This window comes from Sminthopsis crassicaudata, chromosome 2 (assembly GCF_048593235.1).
Source record: "Sminthopsis crassicaudata isolate SCR6 chromosome 2, ASM4859323v1, whole genome shotgun sequence".
Lineage (NCBI taxonomy): Eukaryota > Metazoa > Chordata > Mammalia > Dasyuromorphia > Dasyuridae > Sminthopsis > Sminthopsis crassicaudata.
The window spans coordinates 293,000,670-293,013,572 of record NC_133618.1 but is presented as its reverse complement, the minus strand read 5'-3'; the positions used below and the strand labels follow the sequence as shown (position 1 = coordinate 293,013,572).

General features: G+C 37.0%; 1 protein-coding gene across 1 annotated transcript in view; it reads right to left on the bottom strand.

Moving 5' to 3' along the window:
- Positions 1–12,903, bottom strand: part of TTC7B (tetratricopeptide repeat domain 7B) — a 314,975-nt gene that overhangs the window by 68,607 nt on the left and 233,465 nt on the right. The window contains 2 exon segments of the mRNA XM_074289731.1: positions 588–790; positions 12,177–12,317. Coding sequence (XP_074145832.1) covers positions 588–790; positions 12,177–12,317 — 344 coding nt within the window.

The window sequence follows — 12,903 nt, the reverse complement described above, 5'->3', positions numbered from 1 at the left end:
GCATGTCACTTGCAACAGCTCATGACCAAAGTAGAAAATGGGTTCTTTGCAGATTACCTACCTTTCACTTTGGTAATTCATAACCCACAATTCTACCTCCACAGTGAAAGGAGAAAAGTAATTATATCATCAATATAACTGTCCATCCCTTTTTTTTTGGGGGGGGGAATAATGTCCTCCATTTGTCAAAGACTCAAGAAGGTGAATGATATGAGACAAGATGGCAGCCTGGGTGTACTTAAGATGTGGACCTGAATGCCGAGGAAATTCTCCAGAATAGCTACTATAGGCAACAAAAGTTGGAAATTCCTCAAAGGTAAAGCAACAGCACAGGAAGTTTAAGAACAAGCAATTCTTTCCCTCTCTAGTTGAAGTTAAAAGTTAAAACTTATAAACATTTGACCATTATAGTTGTTTATAAAGCTGAAATCCCTTACTTTCAGATTCTTTGAGTTGGCTGAGAGAACCCAAAGCCCACAACAATTCAATGCATAGGAATCTCCTCTTTTAAAGAGACAGGAACTCACAAGCGCTCGTGAGTCGAGCCCCAGCCCCAGCCCCAGGAGGCCGGGAGCCCAGTGACTCACCAGTCTCTGCATGCTCTTCACGTGAGTGGGGCTGATGGACAAGGCCTCTTCATACCAGCGCCTGGCCTCGTCGGTGTTGCCCCGGAGCTCGGAGACCTGGCCCCGCATGTAGAGGACGTTGTGAGACATGGGGAAGAGGTTGGCTGCTTCCTGGATGCAGGCTGTCGCTTCTGCGGGCTTGCCGATCCCAATGTAGACCTCGGCTGTGAGGAGAAAAGCACAAGCAGGATGGGACACATCAACCCAGCTCTTCTGCCCCACACCTTATACTGGTGGGTAGGTTTTGATTTCCCACTAGGGAACCAGGCAGCTTTGTTTTGGAAGGAACCCATCTGGAAAAGGAACAATCTAACAAGCAGGGCCCTAACTCAACCAAAGTCCTTAAAGGGAACACCTGGATATTGGTATTATTTACTCTGCCTATTAATTCAGTCAATAAAACCACGTCCGGCAGACATTTGTAGAGATTAAAAAGTGCTTCCCTGTTAGATTTACAAGGTGAGAACTCAGGTTGTCTAAACAATTCTCTAGCTCAGAATTCATACCTTTGGTTCGGACCTTTAGGGGGAGTTTACACCTTTGGAATTCTGAGGGAGAGTTGTCATGTTTAAAGGAGTTTGCACCTTTAAGAGGAGCAAGTTCATTGGTTGAAGTATTTCTCCAGGCCCCGTTGAGTTCTCACATGCCCATTCTCTGGGAAGATAAAAAGGGGCAGCATTGGGCCTGGAGAGTCAGTCTGGATTGGGGAAGGACAAGAGCTGGAGGAGATTCAGAGCTCCCAAGAAACCTGCTCACAGAGAAAAGATTATACAGAAAAGAGATCTCCTCCCAGAGAAGGATTCCAATTGAGAGAAGACAAGAACTTTACACTTCCCCATGAGGGTCAGGGAAAATTAGGAAGGTTCAGGTCCCTGCCCTCTGAGGAGGACAACCACCACTCTTGGCTCTTGGCAGTATCATCAGAGAAAAGACACTGGCCTTATGGACCACTGGGTTGTGTCTCTGTCAGATTTCTTAGGGCAGAGCAAGTGCAAAGGGCCTGATCAGGGCAGAATTCAAGTGAATTAAACTCAATTCAATTAAACAAATATTTACTCAACTTCTACTATGTTCAAGGAACTTAAAGTAATTTAACCCTCAAGCCTATTTTATAATTCTGAAGCTAAAAAGCTTCAGTAGCAAACTTCTGTCTTACATCCTTTTAAGTCCCTCTTCCCATCAGAGAATGTTCTTTCATACTTTACTGAGGAAAGTGATACCATAGGCCATAAGCTCCTCCCTAATTTACACCCCCAAACCTTTTTACATCACCCCCTTCCCTCCTCCTTTATTTAATGTCTGATTAAGAAGTAGCCCTTCTTATCAAGACTCACCTCTCTCAATTTGGTCCCATCCCTCCCTTTTTTCTGCCAACAAACTGCCACCTATAATCAGCCCCCCACTTCACCAATCTCTTCCTACCTGACTTTTTCCCTGAATTCTGCAAACATGCCTCACCTATAATTAATCTTCCATCTAATACACAAAGCTCTCCTTCCCATGCTCTCATTCATTTCTCAACCCCTTGAATTTGGCTTCCAAACTCAAATCACACAATTGACCCTGCTCTCTTCAAATTTACCAATAATCTCTTAATTACGAATTAGATAATCTTTTCTAAATTCTAATCCTTTTACATTTAGCCACATTTGACATTTTTAGCGATTCTCTCCTTCTGAATACTCTCTCCTTTGGTTTTGCACATTTTGCACATTGATACTGATTTTAACTATTCTCTCTCTGTCTCTCTCTCTATCTCTGTCTCTGTCTTTGTCTCTCTTTTCCTGGCTCAATATCCATACCATGGGTCCTCTTCTTTTCTCTCTTTATACTCTTTCTCTTGTTGATTTCATTAGCTTTCATGGGTTAAATTATCATCTCTATATAGATGAACAGGTTTATATTTCCAATTCAAGTCTCTACCCTGAACTAATTGCACATTCAAACTGTACATCACAGAAATATCTGAAACTCAACATGTTCAAAACAGAACTTACTTGGGGCAGCTAGGTGGCGCAGTGGATAGAGCACCAGCCCTGAATTCAGGAGGACCTGAGTTCAAATCTGGTCTTAGACACCTAACACTTCCTAGCTGTGTGACCCTGGGCAAGTCACTTAACCCCAGCCTCAACCAAAAAAAAAAAAAAAAAAAAAAAAGAAGAAGAAGAAGAAGAAGAAGAAAAAAGAAAAAAACAGAACTTACTCTCTTTTCCCCAAATATCCTTTCTCTGAACTTGACTATTTCTATGAAGGTCACACCATCTTTTCCAGTCTTCCAGCCTCATAATCTTTCCCTCACCTTTTTATTATTTTACCCCACATAACTAATTAGTTGCTAAACTGTCATTTCAACTTCCACAAAATCTCCTGCATCACTCCCCTTTTCAGTAGCCTCACAGCCATAAATTTATTAAAGGACCCCTTTTACTTCTCACAGAGACAACTGCTATGATCACCTAACTATATTTTTGCCATCTGCCTCTTTCCATTTTAATGCATTCTCTCATACCACTTCTACCAAATCACTATGTCCCTCAATAAATACTAGTTACCCCCTTCAGCTTTCCAAAGAAGCATGCCCATTGGTGGCCTGGATCTGATTCTGGAAAACTAGGAAGGAAGCAATTATTTCCTCAGATTACTTGGTACTTCCACAGGAACTGTGCCTGAAAATGGAACTCAGATATTTTTGGTTATAGTTATAGATCACTACAATTGAACCACACAGTATGGGATTGCTGCCATTTTGCTTGTTCTTCTATTTTATAATGACGTAAATTCCCTATCAAGAAATGGGGAATGTGGCTGATGATAATAGGTGACCTTATCCAGGTGATTTGGGTTCTAGGCTACAGAAACCATTTATATTGGAAATCGCTAGAGTATACTCCACAACAAAGGAAAATGTGGCAATTCTTTGGGTATCTCCACTTAGAAATGTAATAAAATTTTTATTTTAAGTATTTTTGATAGTCTTCATAACACTTATTGCATATCTTGATCTTTTAAAATCAGTAAACAACAAATTTGTGAATGACAAGAGTTGAAATTTATGAAGCAGTTTAAGGCTTTGTAAAATATTTCCTATACTTATTATCTCAAACGAAGTTTAATGTTTTCTTACCATTATGAGCTTTATATTTACAACCATGAGTATTTCCTTTTAGGAGAAGTAGAAAGAAATGTTTGCATATGTACAGATTGATTTCATTTTTAAAAAGTTTATGTAAAAGACCTAATAGAGCCCACAAAGATCCAGGTTACCAGACTATAGAGGACAGAGTAGTCAGTCAGTCCATAAACATCTATTAACTACCTATTATGGGTCTAGGGAAAAGAAAGATAAAAGACAATCTGTGCTCTAAAGGAGTTCACAATCAATGGGGGAGATAATATGCAAATAACTATGTACCAACAACCCATAACAGGATAACTAGGAAATTATAAATATAATATTTATTTTACAATTTATACATAATATATTTTATAATATGTATAATATATAAAAATCATAATATATTTAACATATGATAATCTAATGTATATAATATATAACAATATATTAAATTTTATAACATATTATAATAATAAAAATAAATAATAAAGGAAATAATTAACTATAATTAAGAAGGATCAGAAAAAGCTTATAGAATGTAGAATTTAAGCCAGGAGGTGGAGATAAAGAGAGATAACATTCCATAACAGGGTAGCATCTTTCAAGCCACCCATGATGGACCCAAGATGGGAGGGGAAAAAATAACTTGCATAGGTCCACAACTTCAAACCAAAGGAAATGAAAGTATTTACTTTCAAGAGTTCTAGATTCCCCTTTTAACATGGGCAAACTTGCTGCTTTTGGTGATCTATTGCTGTGTAAAGAATACTTAGAAACAATTTTCCTGCTTCCCAACTACCTTGCACTTAACATAGTAAAGATATCCTTCATTCACAATTCTGCTGAGAATAATATTCCAGGAAAGATAGTGATTGGCTTTTTAAATATTTGTAGCAAAGTCTGAACCTTACTTATACATGAAGACCTACTCTCTAACGATTAGTCAGCCAAAGTCTAGTATAGATCTATAAAACTGATTGCAGGGGCAACATAAATAGTTTGATTTAAGCAATCTCAGTTCTATACATTTAATTGATAATTTAAAATATATATATATATTACCATATTATTCTTATACTATTTGATATTTTTAAAATTTGAGGCTTTGTATTTTAACAAAAGCCCTTTCTAATTCTACTAACATAACTGTTTTTGTTGTTTATATGGTCTATAATGCTTATATTTTACTTATTTATTGAATCAATCCTGCTTTAATTATGCTGCTATATTCTTTTATACTGATATTTTATTTGATATTTATTTGATATATTTGATATATATTTTATATACTTGATATATGACATTTTATATCCATTAGGGACACTGGTTAGTTTTCTTTCTCTACTCTCTCCTCAGCTTAGGTTTAGTACCATATTTGTCACATATTGTGATTCTACCAAACGAATTCATTCTTTTTCTTAATTTTGAAAGTTATTTATATTTGTATTGGAATTCTTTGGGGCAGATAGGTGGCGCAGTGGATAGAGTACCAGCCCTGAAGTCAAGAGGACCCGTGTTCAAATCTGATCTCAGACACTTAACACTTTCTGGCTGTGTGACCCTGGGCAAGTCACTTAACCCCAATTGCCTCAGCCCTCCCCCCCTCCCCCAAAAAAGAAGGAATAATGTTGTGGTAGGTGGTTTATTTCTGCTTGGAGTCCAAGCCTGTTGTTCAAATTTATCCTCAAATTTATCTTTTATTTAAGCTGAATAAAATCACTTGAACTCTTTTTGCTTCAGTTTCTTCAACTGAAAAAAATATTAGCATCTACTTCCCAAGGTTTTAATGAGTATCAAATAAGACAGTATTTGTAAAGTGCTTTAGCAAAGTGCCTGGAAACATAGGAGGAGTTTAATAAATGCTCCATTATTTCTTTCCCTGAGTTTTTAATTCAATTTTCTTGTAAATTTATCAGGTCCTGGGTTCTAGTTGGTCCCCTTAGGGAATTCTTTATGTATTATTCTCTCTGTTTCTTTCTCTCTCAATACAGGGCTCAGTCTGCATTTCTCCTCCTAGCATGATATTTTACTATGAATTCTTCCGTTATCTCTTCTGAGGCTTCACAAGCACCTGTATGGAGGTGGAGATCAAGACGGTCTCAGGCATCCTGCACAATCTGTGCCATCCCTCACACCAGTATAGTGGTCAGCTATTGAGTTGACTCAGTTTTCTAAGGAGTACAAGACCAGGTCCTATCTCTCCATGTGATGACCTAAGGGAATGGGTTCCATTACCCAGTTCTTTGTTGTTGTTGTTGTTGCTTGATAGGCCAGGGCTGGAATTTGGCTTTAGAATCTCATGCTAGCTTTCTGCCTTCTCTGTTCAATAACTGCCTTTACATCCATTTGTGGAAGCCCAAGCTAGTTTCACTGCTAATGGCTAGTAATTGTTCCTCTCCCTATTCCTGCTAGTTTCTGCATTTACTTGTGCTCATGCTAGATTCCCTAGTGCAATTCCTCTCCCCACCTACACTAATCTTTCTGTGTAGCTCTGAATTAGATGAAGGAGATTACTTCTATTTTCTTTTTTTCAGTTTTCTATTTCATTTGTCTTTCTGTAGCTCATTTTAGATATTTTCTGAGGATTAATATGGGAGACCTCTACAACCTTTCATATCACCAACCATATTTTTTTATAGGAAGATGGTAAGGATTAAATTGAGGTGAGGATTAAAGGAGCCTCAAAACTATCATATGATTATATATATATAAACACTCAAGAATCTATAGGTTTTAAAGGTTTACAAAGGCTCCCATTCAACAACGTCCTTAAACTATAATTGTTACATACCAGAAAAAAAAAGCTATTCAAGTTTTTACTCTTAATCTTTTTGCATATCATGTAAGAAATCACCTGAACACTCAAGCCATAGTTTCCTCATTTTTAAATATGAGAAGCTTCGCACTTGCACTATCTCACAGAGCTATTGTGATTAAAGTGCTTAATATTTGAACTGTTATGGTAATGAGAGCTACTAATATTGGATGCTTAGATTAGAGGTATTAAGGTCTCTTCTACCTCTAATATTCAAATTCCACTACTATTACATAGAGTGAAATTTAATAGAGTCAGAGACAGAAGAATCAACTACATGGACCAGATTTATGACCAAGTATGGCAGCTCTCAGGTTTTTATGTGGGATACACTTAGCATATAACAATGCTACTTAGCCTCTATTTAGGATCTCTTAGTGCCTAGTTCACAGTTAGAAGTGCTGAAAATGTCTGTAGATTCAATTCAAAATGGTCAAATGCTCAAAATGGAGAAGCAGGATATATCTCACCTCTGAATAAAATTTAAAAAAAAGAAACTAAAGGTTTATATTATAGACTCTGACAGCTTGAGTCAAGGAGTTCAAAGTCCTCTGGCTTTTAACTCTCACAGCAAATCAGAAAATCTGATCTTGTACTGGCTAAGAATAGCCAGCAGTTTAGTCTGTGAAAGATGCCAGAATGAAGCTATAATTATTAGTAACAAGCAGAAATTAACCACCTACCACAACGTCATTTTTAGCTGCCATCCAAATGATTTTAAATGAAAAGATGGGTACCAAGAAGCTAACTTGACTAGGGAGAGGTCCTGTGTTAACAACTATATTAACAACGAATTTTTGTGTCTACCAGAAGAAATTAGGGTTATTCTTAGTGTTTCTCGGTCTTCAAATGATATATATGTCAACTCCCAGAGCCCAGGCCTCTTAATTTCTAATCTAATACTCTATTAAACTCCCATTGAGCAAATTACTTACTATTTTAATACTGTACTTTACTTCATTTTCCACTCCTGTAGAATGAAAGGAATTGTCCCTGATCTTCTCTATCTCACAGGGATAAGCAGTCAAATGACTTAAGAAAGCACTCTGAATTTTTTGGAAAAAAAATTTCCATTTCTATAATGGAAAGGCACAATGCTATGAATTCTCATAATCCCCCAGGAGGGACAATGGTGATGGAGTCTAACAACAAAGCAGAGTCTGAAGGGAAATAAAATAGAAGATAGAAACAATATGGAAAACGAAGATAAACAGCTTTCAATCAAGTACTTTTTTTTCTGGGTAACACACAACAAAGGAAGACACTGAGTTGGGGATGTATGATTTGGCCTACTATTGTATTCTTTAAACACTGCTATAATTACCAAGACCCATAATTTCTCTAAAGTTCTCAGCATTAAGGCTTTAAAGTGGGATTGAAGTAAAAAGGAAGACCCCTAGTGGAGTTGAGTATATGTGCTGGGGATACAAAGATCCCCCCAAACAAACAAACAATTAAAAAAACCAACCAATCCAGTCCTTGCCCTCAATAAGCTTTCAGGATACTTGGAGAAAGAAACCTGTATGCATGGATAAGTAAATAATCTATCTATATAAATATCTACATATCCAATTGTGTCACATACACACACACACATAATACACTATACTATAGCACAGTTTATAGTATAACATTATACATACGAATAAAATGCAAAGTAATTTTGGGGGTGAGGGAAGCACTAACAACTGGTAGAATGAGAAGATTTCTAGTAGGAGGTAGCGCTTTGCTTTAAGCCTGGGACAAGTAGAGATAAAAGACTGAATGTGATCTGGAACAGTGGGAGAAAAGTCAGTTGATATTTGAAACTGAGAGGAGGCAAGTAATATACTCATATTCTTAGACACACACCTTAAAAGCCTCACTAGTAGTCGAGTTTCCCTGAAAATAAGAGCATTTTAATTAAAGGGAATTTTGAATAAGGCCTCCAAATTCTCCACATCAGTGTTTTCCAAATTAACTTGGCCACAGACCATTTGGAAATTTTTAATATATTGGTGAAACCTCCAAATACTGATATGGAGTACACTATTTCCCAAAGCCTGTGGGGCATTCAGCTGACACAATGGGCAGCTGACATCCATTCTATTGCAGAATGCCTCAGCTGCCCTATCAAGGAAATATATTCTTAATTCTGCCAATCTTTCCCATATCCATTTATTTAGTTACCACAAAATGGGCTGGATTGGAAGCAAGATGTTAAAATAATGCATTATCTATTTAAGTGATTTGAGATTCACAGAAGAACCAGAACTACTGAGATATAAAACACTATGGGCATCTATTTGCACAAAACCAGGTTTTACATGAAACAAATAAGGAGTTTAAGAAAATTCTAATGTTAGTGATATTCTTATCTCTAAAAGACTGCATAAAAAATTTTGTATAAAAAAAAGCTATTTACAATTATAGTTAGCCATTACAATGAACTCAAAAGAGAGGAAACACTTCTGCTTTGAAACTTTCCTACTGACATCTTTATCCCAAAGTAAATTCCAACCCCTCACCTTCAAAATGGGCAGGTCATCACTTATGGGTCTGACAGTACATTTCAAATCCAGGAGTGTTTAAATTATTTTAGGAATAACTAGACTAGACAGAGGCCTATATATATATATATATATATATATATATATATATATATATATATATATATTTTTTTTTTTTTTTTTTTTTTTTTTTTTCCGAGGCTGGGGTTAGGTGATTTGCCCAGGGTCACACAGCTAGGAAGTGTTAAGTGTCTGAGACCAGATTTGAACTCGGGTCCTCCTGAAGTCAGGGCTGGTGCTCTATCCACTGCGCCACCTAGCTGCCCCCAAGGCTCATATTTTAAAATCAGGTTTCAAAAAGTATTGGTACGAATACTTAGCTGCCTCTCTCCACATGTGTGATCCCCATTATAGCCAAGCCTACCAGAAATATGATTGAATGACAGAAAATCTACCAAACACTGGAGAACTAGGTTCAGCTACTGACCCTGTATAGAGAGCATTTGTCCTAGAGTCAGCACACTCAAATTCAAGTCCTATCTTGGATATTTACTAGTTATATGATATTGGATTAACGTCTTCAACTCTGAGTCTCAGGCTAATTAATCATGTAAAATGGTGGTAAGAATACTCCTATCATAAATCCATTGGGCTGCTTTGCTTTGTAAACCTTAAAATGTGTGTGAACTATTATTACTGAATATCTCACTGCTGGATTCCTCTAAAAATGTAACTATTTTTGCATCTCTCTGTGTGTGGCTGTACGTGTACACACAAGTCTCTGTTCTGCGTGCGTGCTCATCACACACACATACAGGAAGCAGAGCCAGGTGGTGCAATGGATAAAGCGTTGGGTCTGGAGTCAGGAAGAGCTGAGTTCAAATCCAGTCCCAGACACTAGCTGTGTGATCCTGGGCAAATTCCTTAACTTCTGTACACCTCCATTTTTTCAACTGTAAAGTGAGGACAATAATAGGACTTAACAGAGATACCAATAGAATAATACCCCAAGTTGCTGTTGATATCAAACTAGATACTATTAGTAAAGCACCTAGCACATTGTCTGGCACATAGAAGGTGCTTTATAAATGCTAAGTGTTACTGTTATATTAGCTCAGCATAATGCTGCCTTTGTTCTTTTCTGCATTTGTACTTTCAAAGAGTATGTAAAGCTTTTAAAATAGTCTTCCAAGGAAAGCAATTGCTTTGAAACAGTAAAAAAAAAAAACAAAGGCAATAACTCTGAAAAAGATAAAAATTAATCTCACTGGAATAAGGGTCTAAGGAAGAGTCTGAAATTACTGTAGGAGTAAATAAAGAAAGTATTTATGATGAATTACTAAATATCACCAGTCTAGGAGAAAGGTCTGAACTCTTAATTCATTGATTACATGGAACTGATTACATGGAACCACTTTGTTTATCAAAGATAGAGAGATGGATAATCACATGAAAAAATACACATTTACAGATAATCTAAAATTTTTCAAACTTCTAACAGGTAGCTACAGATAAGTAGTCTTCCATGTTTCCTTTATCCTTCCCATGTCTACAGGCAGCTTAATGTAGCCCAAAATTAACTAAAATATGAGTCAGAAAAACCAATTTTGCCATTAACATGTTTTAGCAAAAAAAAAAAAAAAAAAAAAAAATCCTCTTTTCTAAGCCTCCATTGCTCCTCCCGTAAAAAAATTGGTTGGCCAGATAATTTCTAAGATCCCTTCCAATTATAATGTTTTATTATGCTACATATCACTTTCTAATATGATATTAAACTTTTCTGAACTGAAGTGATGAGGAATACTAAGGAGAAGGGTAAAAATCACAAGAACTAAATGTGACAAACAAGCTTGGCACTGTTAACACAAAGACAAAAATGGGAAAGTTCCTTTCTTCAAGGGGCTTTCATCTGTTTGGGAAGGATTCAATAACTGTTCATATAAATAAATAAAAAGGAATTTAGAAGAGCACTAACAACTAGGAGGACTAAGGAAGACTTAGGCTGCAGAAGGCTGCAACTGAATTGAATTTTTTGAGGAATAAAAGGATGTGCATGGTCCAGGACAAAGATCAGCAAATATACCTGACCACCACATTACTAGGCATTGGGTTTGATTATACATACTTCTATCATAATATGGAAGGCTACTGTGAGGTAACAATTTGTATTCTCCAAATGGAATGGGTCTATATAGATTACAGATTTGTGCATCCATAATAAGTACTCTCAATTATGATGACATCATTGCTTGGCCTTCAGAAATCAGTAGAGTAACCCTTACAGAATAGTATATACCTACTGGCAATGCACTGGAATGAATGTCTCTGGATACTATAAGACTGATTATAAAAAGAAATAAAAACTCCATATTCTGTAGCCAGAAGGCATCATTAATATTTCAAATTAAAAAAATTTTTGTATTTCATAATGAATCCAGTAATGTCTAACTTCAGTGATCCCAGCAATCTGATCCACTGATTCTCATATCTCTACCTTGAGAGCAAAATCTGGGAATTAATCTGTTGACTCTAGTATAAAGGGGAAAAGTACAGAGCAAGATTAAGATATGCTTCTTCCTCAGCCAAAATAAAATAAAACTTACAGACTGGATGTAAAGAGGAGGAAGAATTAGTCCAAAAACTATTAGAGACAAATAACTCAAGCAGAAGGGAAGGGGAGCAAAGGTTGCAGACAAATCACAATTAGATAACTAGCATCCATCAAGAGTGCCCAGGCTCTTCAAGTACTTCATTTGTCCATCAAATAATTTACTAATTTTCCATGAGTAACAATAAAAAGTAAAACACCACAAGTCACAGATGCTGATTTTAAGCAAGAGAAATAAAATATGCTTTGTTTCTCAAACTTTTGGTGATTTGGTGTTTAAGTACAACTTAGCCTTAAAAAAGCAAACTATACAAATGTGGGTTATTATTAACAATCTCATATAAATGAGGTCCAGATTTCTCAAATAAAAATATAAAGTCCTATTATACATGACAGAAATAGAGCTGGAAGGGACTTCTGAAACCATCTAGTCCAACCTCCTCATTTTACAATGCCTTTCCTGAGGCTCTTGCAGGTTAAGAGGGGCAGGGGTGGGGTGGGGCTGGTCATTAAATCATCTTACCTGCATGGAGCCAAATCTGGGCCAGCGTCATCCAGGGGTGTAAGGGCCCTTGCTTAGGGGCACTGCTCTGCAAGGACGAAGCCACTTCGGAGAGGGCCTGCTCCACTCTGGAGGCTGCTATAGAGGTGGCATGAACTGAACCTGTGAAAGTACGTCCAAAAAATCACAGGAGCAAACAAACTCCAGCAAACCCCCAGACCCCAGCCGCCATGTACCAGGGTATAGACTTGCTAGGAAAAACTACTTCTAAGATCAAGGTCTTAACTGTTGAACATAGCTTTGCAGTGTGGCCTTTATCCTTCGGGTCTTGAATGTACCTGGGAGAAGCAATCACCTCAAGAACCTTTCCTTGTGAGGCCGTGTTCCAAAATTACAGGATTTAAAGATAACTCCCCCTCATTTTGCAGATGAAGGCTCTGGGCCTGAAGATGGGAAAGGGCTTGCGCAAGGACACCGAGAGAGCAAAGCAGCTGAGTTAGTGTTGGAGCCTGGGATTTTTGAATATAAATCTCTTTTCCCTGGCTGAAGTAGACTTGCTCACCATTTCTGAAATCAAAGCTGGGACAGGGCATTTGTGCACTCTATACAAGGTCTAAAAATTTGCCTATTCAGTGTTATTCTTCACAAGAGGCTTTAAAGCCTTTCCTGGAATACATAGCATTTATCACAAAACATATATTCATGAATCATGGAGAATACAATTTTCTGGCATCAATAATAGTTGCAA